The sequence below is a fragment of the Salmo salar genome, chromosome 25 (genome assembly GCF_965601325.2).
Source record: "Salmo salar chromosome 25, fSalSal1, whole genome shotgun sequence".
Classification (NCBI taxonomy): domain Eukaryota; kingdom Metazoa; phylum Chordata; class Actinopteri; order Salmoniformes; family Salmonidae; genus Salmo; species Salmo salar.
Window position 1 is genome coordinate 9,205,796 of NC_138315.1, and position 13,414 is coordinate 9,219,209.

Sequence of the window (13,414 nt, forward strand, 5' to 3'; positions counted from 1 at the left end):
AGAGCTGACCTTCCCTTGACTGTAATGAGGACAGAATGTGTATTTTTGAAGTTTAAACAGATAGATGATATGTTTTTGTTTCCTTTCTTGTTGCTTTAGAAAGACCTGATCTTCCATAGACATGTATAACAAGGATATAATATGTGTGAAAGATAGCAGGCAAAGAGTGTACCCGCCATGTAGGGTCAGAGTACAAGGAGTATGTAGAATGTTAAGCAACCCTCTTCTCTTTCAGTTCTGCCAAAGGTGTTACTCAAGCTGCAGTGACCCAGAAATGCTTTGAGTTCCACAGGGTGAGAGCTAAGTAACATGGATCCGTGATGCCAAGGGCAAAACAAACTCAACATGAGCGAGGCTTTAATGTTGCTCATAACCAGGGGTTGGAACCAAAAGGATTTTCCAATCGTTCCGTTCCGATCAGAACCCTTATCTATTTTGTTTCCGTTCCAGTGTTCCGACCAGCATAATAAAGTTCTGAACTGGTTCAAACAAAAAAGTAACAGGTCATGTAATTATTTTTCGTTATTTTTTTACCATGTGAAATCAACATAGTTTTTACATTTAGCTCATGAATTTACTCCACCAATTAGCATGGATAGACCAGCTTGCCATGGAACGAGTAAGATAGTTGTTTACACATTTTATGGGCAGATAAGTGCAGGTTCAAGATGCGACTGAAATTTTACCAGTGGGGAGAGAGCGAGAGAGAGGGGTGGACATGGAGGGGGCTTGACTTGAATCGCTGAGCATCATGACATGATGTGAATTGCAATGTGTATAGGCTACTACTAGCATCATAACGTTACAGAATTATATACGAGACTTTAGGAATATTTTTTGGAACAAAAAGTTGCATTAATAACCGGTTCTCAAGATTAGAAAATAATGGTTCTGTTCCGGAACATTAGAGATCACTTTCATTCCCGAATCTGCGGCTGGAGCTGCACGTCGGGGAGGGGGTACTGTCACCTGTGCTCCCCCTCTGGCCTCTAGGTCACCAGGCTGCTCGTTATGGTGCACACCTGTCACCATCGTTACGCACATAATGACACTCACCTGGACTTCATCACCTCCTTGATTACCTGCCCTTTATATGTCACCCTTTGTTTTTTTTCCCCAGTCGTCATTCTTTTCTGTTTCAGTTTCATGTCTGTGCGTTGTTCGTGTTTCTTGTTTTGTATTATATGTTTTCATTTATTTATTAAATGATTCACTCCCTGAACTTGTTTCCCGACTCCCAGCGCACACGTTACACTCTGCTCATAACCTACCCACCTAATACTTTGGAAATGACTGAACTTAAAAATACACGTTTTGGGGCCTTCAAAGTGCTTTAGCAAAGCTACTGAAGGTGAGTTGCAAGTTACTTAGGGTGAGTTGGTTGTAATGAGGCTTGAGTAACGTGCATTTTTCAGAGTACCTTGTCCAAACGGACTGTTACAAAGAAGTAAAAGAGAATATCCCCATAGCTGTATGTTTGCCAACTCAATATTCCATCTTCAGAGCTTTTCTCTCACAGTGGATATCCAGTATGCTGACTGAGCCTCAGGGTCATTTAGCAACGGTGCGAAATCTCAAAATATCCCACAACAGACGCTTGTTGTTCTGATGAATATTTCATATCCACTGTCTATGTATAACCTGGGTCTCCACTGGAGCCTGGGACACCAGTCTGCACATAGCCATATTCACAACCACTCCACTACAACATCCAGACCTCATTTACCAATGGAGTGTGTTTGCCACTCTCCAACACTCATTAAATGTGGAAACGGAGTGAGGTTTCTGGGTAGCTAATTTAGATATTATTTGTTGATGAGTGGGGTTCTTCTGTGTAGCTAATTCAGATGTTATTCAGTGATAATTGTTACTAATGCCATAGACCTCTTGTAAAGTTGATGATATATGCAGTGTTTATTTCACCTACCATATGGTGCAAGATGGTGGAACACCAGACATACACTACCGTTCAAAACTTTGGGGTCACTTAGAAATGTCCTTGTTTTTGAAAGAAAAGCACATTTTTTGTCCATTAAAATAACATCAAATTGATCAGAAATACAGTGTAGACATTGTTAATATTGTAAATTACTATTGTAGCTGGAAACGGCTGATTTTGTTTATGGAATATCTGCATAGGCTTACAGAGGCTCATTATCAGCAACCATCACTCCTGTGTTCCAATGGCATGTTGTGTTAGCTAATCCATGTTTATAATTTTAAAAGGCTAATTGATCATTAGAAAACCCTTTTGCAATTATGTTAGCATAGCTGAAAACTGTTCTGCTTAAAGAAGCAATAAAACTGGCTTTCTTTAGACTAGTTGAGTATCTGGAGCATCAGCATTTGTGGGTTCGATTACAGGCTCAAAATGGCCAGAAACAAAGGACTTTCTTCCGAAACTCGTCAGTCTATTCTTGTTCTGAGAAATGAAGGCTATTCCATGTGAGAAATTGCCAAGAAACTGAAGATCTCGTACAATGCTGTGTACGACTCCCTTCACAGAACAGCTCAAACTGGCTCTAACCAAAATAGAAAGAGGAGTGGGAGGCCCCGGTGCACAACTGAGCAAGAGGACAAGTGCGTCAGAGTGTCTAGTTTGAGAAACAGTCCCCCCAAAACACCAGTCTCAACATCAACAGTGAAGAGGTGACTCTGGGATGCTGGTCTTCTTGGCAGAGTTCCTCTGTCCAGTGTCTGTGTTCGTTTGCCCATCTTAATCTTTTATTTTTATTGGCCAGTCTGAGATATGGCTTTTTCTTTGCAACTCTGCCTAGAAGGCCAGCATCCCGGAGTCGCCTCTTCACTGTTGACGTTGAGACTGGTGTTTTGCAGGTACTATTTAATGAAGCTGGCAGTTGAGGACTTGTGAGGCATCTGTTTCTCAAACTAGACACTCTAATGTACTTGTCCTCTTGCTCAGTTGTGGACCGAGGCCTCCCACTCCTCTTTCTATTCTGGTTAGAGCCAGTTGCGCTGTTCTGTACACAGCGTTGTACGAGATCTTACATTTCTTGGCAATTTCTCGCATGGAATAGCCTACATTTCTCAGAACAAGAATAAACTGACGAGTTTCGGAAGAATTTATTTGTTTCTGGCCATTTTGAGCCTGTAATCGAACCCACAAATGCTGATGCTCCAGATACTCAACTAATCTAAAGAAGGCCAGTTTTATTGTTCTTTAATCAGAACAAAAGTTTTCAGCTGTGCTAACATAATTGCAAAAGGGTTTTCTAATGATCAATTAGCCTTTTAAAATGATACACTTGCATTAGCTAACACAACGTGCCATTGGAACACAGGAGTGATGGTTGCTGATAATAAGGTTTATAGCTACAATAGTCATTTACAACATTAACAATGTCTAGACTGTATTTCTGATCAATTTGATGTTATTTTAATGGACAAAAAAATGTGATTTTCTTTAAAAAACAAGGACATTTCTAAGTGACCCCAAACTTTTGAACGGTAGTGTACATATCATGGGTCCTGATGAGAAATTGCTAAAATTGCAAATATCTTCTTGGCCGTCTGTCTTTGTCAGCTGTGATATGTGTAGATTTATGGGGATGCTAATTGCTCCGGAAATCCAAAGTTAGATTCACTGAGGCGACTGCAGCAGGCTGATTCGAAGTCTTTGACACTAACGGTGATCAATTAACTCTTTTGACGTTCCATGATACTTTTATTCAGTAGCAGAGGCACATGCTAATGCAAGTTATGAAATAGCTTGAACACTGTGGACTATACATGCCCTCTTTTTACAGCACACTGATGAGTAGTGCTGTCGCAATGTCTTCTGCACATTGTGTAACATGCCTATCCATAAGACATGTGGTGCACACCGTAGAGAACACTGTGGACTCAGGCACTTAAGAGTTTATTCTTTGCCAAGTAAGCTCTGAGTTTGACCGGTTCTGACATTTTGGAGAACCTTAGAGATCAGTGCTACAGCGTTCATCTGTTACATAACCTTGGAATAAATAATGCAGTTGTGTGTTGCATATTTCATTGTCCATTGTTCTCCCTTGGCCCTGAGCGTCTGCACTCCTAGTGTATTAATCAACCATTACCTGTGAAACCTGATCTGCCAAATGCCAATTGAATCCCCAATGCTTTCATTCATAGATCTATAGAAAGTATAAGCGGGTTGTGTTTATGATCTTTTTTTTTTGCACTGTGGCTAGTCCTTAAGAAAACCTAAGTAACATAATAAAAAAATCCCCATCAAAATCTGTCTGTTTAATCTATAGATATCAGATATTTAGCATGGGCTACATCTCAATCCACCGCATCTGCTTATGTCGGCCTTCCGCATCTGTGGTGGAAGGTGGCCGAGCTACATTGGTTTGTCAGATCATGAGACATCCCAAAAATCGTTCTTCTCATGAAAACATATGCAGCGTCCAAACGGTTTGGCCTACAGACGTATGACCCCTCTATGGAAAGGGGAGACTTAATCTATGGCCCCCACAAGTGGTACGGGACTCATCTGAAGGTTACCTATGCAAACTAATGGAAGTATGGAGGTCGTTAAAGTAATGTGTTAAATATATGTCCAAAAAAAACAAAATATTTCCTGAGCATTCTTAAAAACTACATGGACAAGTGTATGTGGACACCCCTTCAAATTAGTGGATTCGGCTATTTCAGTCACACCCGTTGCTGAGGTGTATAAAATCGAGCACACAGCCATGTGAACCTTCCACAAGGACAACCATCTCTGCAGCACTCCACCAATCAGGCCTTTATGGTAGAGTGGCCAAACGAAAGCCACTCCTTAGTAAAAGGCACATGACAACCCACTTGGAGTTTGCCAAAAGGTACCTAAAGGACTGTGAGACCATGAGAATCAAGATTCTCTGGTCTGATTAATCCAAGATTTAACTTTTTGGCCTGAATGCCAGGCGTTACGTCTGGGGGAAACCTGACTCTATCGCTACGGTGAAGCATGGTGGTGGCAGCATCATGCTGTAGTGATGTTTTTCAGCGGCAGTGACTGGGAGACTACTCAGGATGGAGGGAAAGATGAATGAAGAGGTATTTGATGAAAACCTGCTCCAGAGCGATCAGGACCTCAGACTGGGGCGAAGGTTCACCTTCCAACAGGACAATGATCCTAAGCACACAGCCAAGACAACACAGGAGTGTCATCGGGACAAGTCTCTGAATGTCCTTGAGTGGCCCAGCCAGAGCCCGGACTTGAAACCAATCGAATATCTTTGGAGAGACCTGAAAATAGTTGTGCAGCGACGATCCCCATCGAACTTGACAGAGCTTGAGAGGATCTGCAGAGAAGAATGAGAGAAACTCCCAAAATACAGGTGTGCCAAGCTTGTAGCATCATATCCAAGAAGACTTAAGTCTGTAATCGCTGCAAAAGGTGCTTCACTAAAGTACTGAGTAAAGGGTATGAATAATTCCGAATGCACTGTAGATGTATGACAGACACTTCAAAACATTAATCCTCATGATTTATTTTTTACATTTTTTTTACATTTATCAATGTGTTATTCAATGTACTAAAGTGCTAAAGACAAAATTCTACATTTTATATTTTTTTATACCTAACATTTCAAATCAAATAGCTAAATGATCTATGGTATGACCATCTTAAAACAATTCCATATGTTAGCTTAGTATCCTCAAAATTTCACTAAGAGTATGTCTGGTGAGGAAGCGCATAGCTCTCATAACCCCTCAATCACATCTATTTCGACTAGGAGCCCTTTCCAATACAGCCCTTTCCATTACAATCTGACTAATGATATCTGTGTGATGACTTCACATCTCTTGTCCATTATAATGACCTGTTTCTCAGCTGTTTGACGAAGATAGGAGAAGGAATATGGTGCGTTGATATGATAGGTCATTCAACTGGGATTCTTTGTAAACATATTGGTGTGACTCATGTAGACAATGGCTGGGATTCAATCAAAGGTCCGTTGTCGACAAGTGCATAACGCCTGACATTTAAGGTCATTTTCAATTGAGCCGACATCAACAGCATTTTCTGTGAATGTAAGCTCTGCGAACGTCAGCAAAATTGCCTTTAAAAGGCGCACGGTCAGTAGGCAATAACATGCGTCTGTTTAAATCCAGGACAATGTTTCAGACTGCTTTCAGTATTATCAACACAGATATTGGTCACATAATGCATGTATGATGTCACGTCCTGACCAGTAAAAGGGGTTATTTGTTATTGTAGTTTGGTCAGGACGTGGCAGGGGGTATTTGTTTTATGTGGTTCGGGCTGGTTGTGTTAGTAGTTGGGTGTTTGTTTTATTATTCCGGGTTTTGGGCACTGTTCTATGTTTATGTATTTCTATGTTTAGTCTAGTCATTTGTATTTCTATGTTTACTTAATTGGGGGTTGGACTCTCAATTGGAGGCAGGTGTTTTCTAGTTGCCTCTGATTGAGGTTCCTATAAATAGGTATGTGTTTGTGTTAGTATTTTGTGGGAGATTGTTCTTGTTTAGCTATGTGTGCCTGACAAGACTGTCAAGTTCGTTTTGTGTTTTGTATACGTTTTTGGTGTTTTTCCTTCTTCACATAAATAAAAGAAGATGAGTGTACATTTTCCCGCTGCGTCTTGGTCTCAACCCTACGACAACCGTGACATATGACTGCATTTTAATGACATTAGTGCTGTGTGTAGTCTATAACAGTAGGCAAGTCATCGCTCGAAGAAAATGATCCAGACTTTGGTAGCGCCAGTATAGGATCACATTATAGGCAGTGATTTGCAGTATACATTGCTAATTAGGACTTTATTAGGAATTATTAGTCATTCATTAGGCCTAATTGCCTAATACCTGACTAAGACACCATTAGCTACTTATATAAACATGTACAGTGCCTTCAGAAAGTATTCACACCCTTTGACTTTTTCCACATTTGGTTGTGTTATCAGCCTGAACATTTTGTTGTGTTACAGCCTGAATTTTGTGTCACTGGCCTACGCACGATACCCCATAATATCAAAGTGGAATTGTGTATTTTGATTTTTTTTACAATAAATTAAAAATGAAAAGCTGAAATGTCTTCAACTCAATAAGTATCCAACCCCTTTGTTATGACAAGTCTAAATAAATTCAGCAGTAAAAATGTGCTTAACAAGTCATGTGCTTAACAAGTGTGCAATAATAGTGTTTAGCATGATTTTTGAATGACTACCTCATCTCTGTACCCTACACATACAATTATCTGTAAGGGCCCTCAGTCGAGCAGTGAATTTCAAACACAGATTGGTAGATGGGTAAAAAAAAGCTGTTTAAATATCCCTTTGAGCATGGTGTTAATGACATTTTCATGGTGTATCAATACACCCAGTCACTACAAATATAAAGGTGTCCTTCCTAACAATGGTGACTTTAAAACATTTACAAAGTGGCCAAGTTACAGTTTTGACTTAAATCTGCTTGAAAATCTATGGCAAGACCCGGAAATGGTTGTCTAGCAATGATCAACAACCAATTTGACAAAGCTTGAAGAATTATGAAAATAATTATGGGCAAATGTTGCACAGTTGAGGTGGGGAAGGCTTAGAGACCCAGAAAGACTAACATCTGTAATCGCTGCCAAAGGTGATTCTAACATATATTGACACAGGGGGTTGAATACTTATCTAACCAAGAAATATTAGTGTTTTATTTTTCAATTTATTTTAATTTTTTACAAATGTTAGAATTTTTTTCCACTTTGACATTCCAGAGGATTTTGTGTAGATATTTGACAAACAAATTACAATTACATCAATTTTAATCCCACTTTGTAACACAACAAAATGTGGGGAAAACAGTCAAGGGGTGTGGATACTTTCTGAAGGCACTGTATGAAGCTCAAATTCATGTGGCTGGACCATGTCCATGAAGTCTTATGAAAGTTACAATTATAAGATTGAGTAGTATTCAACTGAAGCCTGTGAAAATGGAAAGAGTAATGTTTTAAGTTGAAATGGAGGGACACTGCACCCCTGACTGAGTCTGGCTGTATGTTCCACAGCCGGGGCGCAGCCCTACTAAAAGCCTTGTCTGTCTCCCATGGTTTTGAGTTAAGTTTACAGAGGGCTGCTGGAGGGGGATTGAGATGGAGCTTGAGGATGGTAGGGTGTGAGGGCAGGGTAAACCACCAGCCCAATCCTAAACTGGGGATTTTCAGACCGGTAGAAGGACCAGAGTTATTTATTATTCAACATTTTACAGACGTAGAATATTACTTATACATTAGAGTCTTAGCTTGTAGTTTCCAGCGTGGAATCTTCCATTATTTAAGGAAACAAGCACAGCACGGAGACCATGACTATCAGTGGCTGGCAATGTTTTCAAGATCATGAGCAAGATGCTTTTATCTGTCAAAATAATCAACATCCTCTCACCCCTATCTCAATTAAACTCCAAATGAAAGGTTAGGGTAAGAGCTCCCAAAGTTGCCCAATGCACAATAACTAACAGTAATTGTGAGAAAGTCAAAATTAGTGCTACATCCTACATGAGTGTGTCAAACTTTATCTGCGTCACAGGCTCAGAGCCAGAGATTTTTATTTCAATGAGAGATTATTTTTGAATCTGTGGCGCATGCAGAAGCCAAGGTGACCGGAGCATCTACAGCAGGATGATAACATTCAGATCGTGGATGGGTTCTGCTCCTGTTTTGTCAGTGGGCCAGCCGGCTCTAAACTGCTGTTCTTTTGAAAAGCCAAGAGTATTCCTGAGGGTACGCTGCTCTGTCCAAACTCATGGTTGGCATCTGTTTGGGGTGAGACACTGTTTGCAAGGACGGCTCTGTTTACTTCTAAAGCTACTTCATTACCATGCCAAACGTTGACCTTCACGCAGACACAGACGCATGCACACCCAGACACGCATGCGCATGCATAGATCCAGACACACTGACACACACACACACACAGACTCGTGTGTGTGCATGCACATATGCAAACACACTGACAAACACACTGACACAGACACACACACTCACGTCTCATGCTCATTTTCCGACACAGATGTTGTGCCTTAATGATGATGCGTGAGAAGCACAGCATTCCCTAAGTGATTACAACACTCCAAAATATATAAATATAAACAAACACTCAAACTCTGATAAAAAAAATTGTACTGTAGGGGGTTAATTTTGACATTTGGTTTTGAATGTCCTTATTTCTATGGTAAACACCAGTATTTTGACCAGTGGTTTTGTGGCATCAGATTACTTGTCTTCGATGATGACATTTATGTCTGTGATAGGCACACATAGGTTATGACAGGTACAAATGTATGGGGCGGGATTGGGCCGTGAGAGCCCCATCACTCATCAATCAAACCCATAGTAACTATAGCACGATGACAGGGCCCTGATTGGCTGGGAATGAGAAAATGTTTGACGGACAATTGAGAAAGTTGAGAAACGGTAATAGCTGATCACCTCCTACTGTAGGATTCCAATATCTGCCGGGGTTGCCAGGTCTGGTGGGGTTGCCATGTCAGGTGCATAACCACCCTCACCTTTGACAGAGATGGATAACTTAATTACAATGTATTTGTCCCAGCTTGTTTCCACACAGAGCTTTATGGATTGTCCTCCATCTTGTTTTGTTTGCATTTGATCGTAACTCATCTATGAGTTAGTGATTATAAAGGTAGCAATGCATGGTTTCATTTGATCACTGTGTGTGTGTATGCATTCGTGTGACCTGCCATTTGCCGTACTCCCTTGCTGGATGAAATTTCAGGGACATGTCTGCACATCACACAGCAAACAAAGCTGTGGCATCCAACAACTAGCACACAGGACAAAGAACATGCAGGTTTTGTAGAAAATGAAAACTCAAGGTGGCTCTTTATTTGTGTTTCTGTACACTAATTCAATTATTATTTGGCTTCATCACAGTGCAAATGCGTATGAATGGAGTCAGTGCCGTCATGTTACTATTGTTTCTTGATTTTCCAGACACAATGATGTGACAAGGTACTGGCCATTCTGTTTTTGCTATGTCGAAGAAAACAAGGACATGGGGATAGAATGGAAACTTCCATTGTCAAACTTCCATTGCCAAGACTTGTTTAATCTTCTTTATTTCTCCTTTCACAGACTCAGAAGTCATCTATAGGAATCGCGATGGCCACGTCATCAAGTTTAACATCCTCACCAATGAGACGGATATTGTACTGACAAACACAACGTTCGTAAGTGCAAACCTTTTACCATCTGAAAATGCATGCACATGCAGACACTGACACACATGCATATAAGTAAAATGTATTTATAAAGCATTTTTTACATCAGCCGATGTCACAAAGTGCTATACAGAAAACCCGCCTAAAACCCCAAACAGCAAGCAATGCAGATGTAGAAGCACATATATCACTCAAACTGACATGTCAGCAAACTGATACAGTATGCGCGCTTACAAGTGCTCTCTCTCGCTTTCTGTCTTTTTTGTCTTCTAGGTCAATTTCAACGTTGCAAAGTACTCTGTTTCCCCGGACTTGAAATATGTGCTCTTTGCCTATGATGTTAAACAGGTAAGCTGCTCTTACTTTCCTGCTCTTACTCTAGTTTTTTGTCCTGCTGTTGTGAAAAAGTCACATACCCTCATTATTCATAAAATATGAAAAGTAATTGCTTTTGCAGATAATTGGACTGGTAGAGTAGCCTACAGTACAAAACACAATTATGCTCGCTCTCGCTCTCTTCCTCTTTCTCGCTCTCTCTCTCTCTCCCATACGCTCGGTCTCTCACAGATTCTGGAACACACTAACTCCATCAAATCAACAAACTCAATCTTAAATATATGCATACTAGAGTACCATACAAGCTTGTGCACTACAAGACACACATCTTGAAGTCAGCCAACTATACAGTGGGACTGTTGACCAAACACCCACACCATTCCGTGTGTACAGGGGCGGACTGGCCATCTGGCATTTGGGCAAACAAATTATGGGCTGGTCCATTTTTAGCCTCAATGAAAAAAAATGAGCTAGCGTGGGAGCCTCAAGACTGTAAACACCAATGTGCTGTCAATACTCAAAACTTTTGAGGAAACCCGTTGCGCTTAATATATCTGAATACAGTTACTTAAAGTGATGTTGTAGTTATTACTCAAACCGATGGAGTCACTGTGACTCTGTAAGGGGTCCAGATTTGAGTATTATCAGCACTAAGCCACGCCTCCAAATCTAATTTCGTAGTGTGCCTTGTCTTTTCAAGTGAATTGTAGAGTCACCACCCATGACTGTATTTGTTAGTGACAAAGACATACCGTAATTTCCGGATTATTAAGCGCACCTGAATATAAGCCGCACCCACTGAATAAAAAAAATATATATATTTTGAACATAAATAAGCCGCACATGTCTATAAGCCGCAGGTGCCTACCGGTACATTAAAACAAATGAACTTTACACAGGCTTTAACGAAACACGGCTTGTAACAAAAATAAATAGGCTTTAACGAAACACGGCTTGTAACAAAAATAAATAGGCTTTAATGAAACACGGCTTGTAACGAAAAAAAAAAAATTAGCAGTAAGCTTTAGTTGTCTTTTTGCACTGAGTCAATTCCTCATGCTGCTGTTTCCAACGTCTTATCATCGACTCATTAAGACCAAGCTCCCGTGCAGCAGCTCTATTTCCTTTTCCAACAGCCAGATCAATCGCCTTCAACTTGAAAGCTGCATCATATGCATTTCTCCGTGTCTTTGCCATGATGAGGGTGACAAAATGACTACCGTAATCAGAATGATGGGAAGTTTGAGAGCGCTCGATTTAATCTAAATAGTAAACAAAAAAGTTTTGACCTTAACCCGTTCGGCAATTTCATTGGTCTAATGAAAGCTTCATGCCGCCAAAAAACTGAGCACGTCACAGAAAAATCCATATATTAGCCGCGTCATTGTTTAAGCCGCGAGGTTCAAAGCGTGGGAAAAAAGTTGCGGCTTATAGTCCGGAATTTACGGTAGTTGTTGAATTCATACATTTTCAGTCCTTTGGCCACCAAGTGAGTTTCTAGGAAAATATTATCATTATAATTGTGTTCTTTATGACAATACGTTACATATCTTATAAGGCCTTATTTTGAGGCCTAGCTTTACCCTAATACAGTAGCCTGAAACTCATGGTCTACAGGCCACATCAGGCCTGCAAGTAGGGTTGCAAAATAAAAATAAAAAAAGATCCTGGTTGGAGGATTTCCAGGAATCTTCCAACTGGGATATTGGAAAACATGGGAAATATACCAGAATTTTGCATCCCTACTTGCAAATCACATTATTTTGGCTTGCAAATTGATGTGTAATTCCTATTGGAATCCAGCTAGTTAGGATACCCAACAGTTGGAATTTTTATTCACCCGCAATCTGCATTCATAATGACTGCCAGGGTTAGGATTAGTGTGAGGAGACTACCTAAGCCATTTAAACTGGAACAAACATTTCAGTAACTGGTGCAAAAACTATTACTAAATGATTGGATTCGTTTTCTTTGTGTAGCATGAGATGCATCAATCAATCATTTACATTACATTACATTTAAGTCATTTAGCAGACGCTCTTATCCAGAGCGACTTACAAATTGGTGCATTCACCTTATGATATCCAGTGGAACAACCACTTTACAATAGTGCATCTAAATCTTTTAGGGGGGGGGGGGGGGGGGGGTTAGAAGGATTACTTTATCCTATCCTAGGTATTCCTTAAAGAGGTGGGGTTTCAGGTGTCTCCGGAAGGTGGTGATTGACTCCGCTGTCCTGACGTCGTGAGGGAGCTTGTTCCACCATTGGGGTGCCAGAGCAGCGAACAGTTTTGACTGGGCTGAGCGGGAACTGGGCTTCCTCAGAGGTAGGGGGGCCAGCAGGCCAGAGGTGGATGAACGCAGTGCCCTTGTTTGGGTGTAGGGCCTGATCAGAGCCTGAAGGTATGGAGGTGCCGTTCCCTTCACAGCTCCGTAGGCAATCACCATGGTCTTGTAGCGGATGCGAGCTTCAACTGGAAGCCAGTGGAGAGAGCGGAGGAGCGGGGTGACGTGAGAGAACTTGGGAAGGTTGAACACCAGACAGGCTGCGGCGTTCTGGATGAGTTGTAGGGGTTTAATGGCACAGGCAGGGAGCCCAGCCAACAGCGAGTTGCAGTAATCCAGACGGGAGATGACAAGTGCCTGGATTAGGACCTGCGCCGCTTCCTGTGTGAGGCAAGGTCGTACTCTGCGAATGTTGTAGAGCATGAACCTACAGGATCGGGTCACCGCCTTGATGTTAGTGGAGAACGACAGGGTGTTGTCCAGGATCACGCCAAGGTTCTTAGCACTCTGGGAGGAGGACACAAGGGAGTTGTCAACCATGATGGCGAGATCATGGAACGGGCAGTCCTTCCCCGGGAGGAAGAGCAGCTCCGTCTTGCCGAGGTTCAGCTTGAGC

At 41.3% G+C, this 13,414-nt stretch overlaps 1 protein-coding gene across 1 annotated transcript in view; it reads left to right on the forward strand.

Moving 5' to 3' along the window:
- The window catches only part of LOC106586113 (inactive dipeptidyl peptidase 10), a 219,104-nt gene that overhangs the window by 64,407 nt on the left and 141,283 nt on the right, over positions 1–13,414 (forward strand). The window contains exons 4-5 of the mRNA XM_014172985.3: positions 10,091–10,185; positions 10,450–10,524. Coding sequence (XP_014028460.2) covers positions 10,091–10,185; positions 10,450–10,524 — 170 coding nt within the window. The remainder of the gene's footprint in view (positions 1–10,090; positions 10,186–10,449; positions 10,525–13,414) is intronic.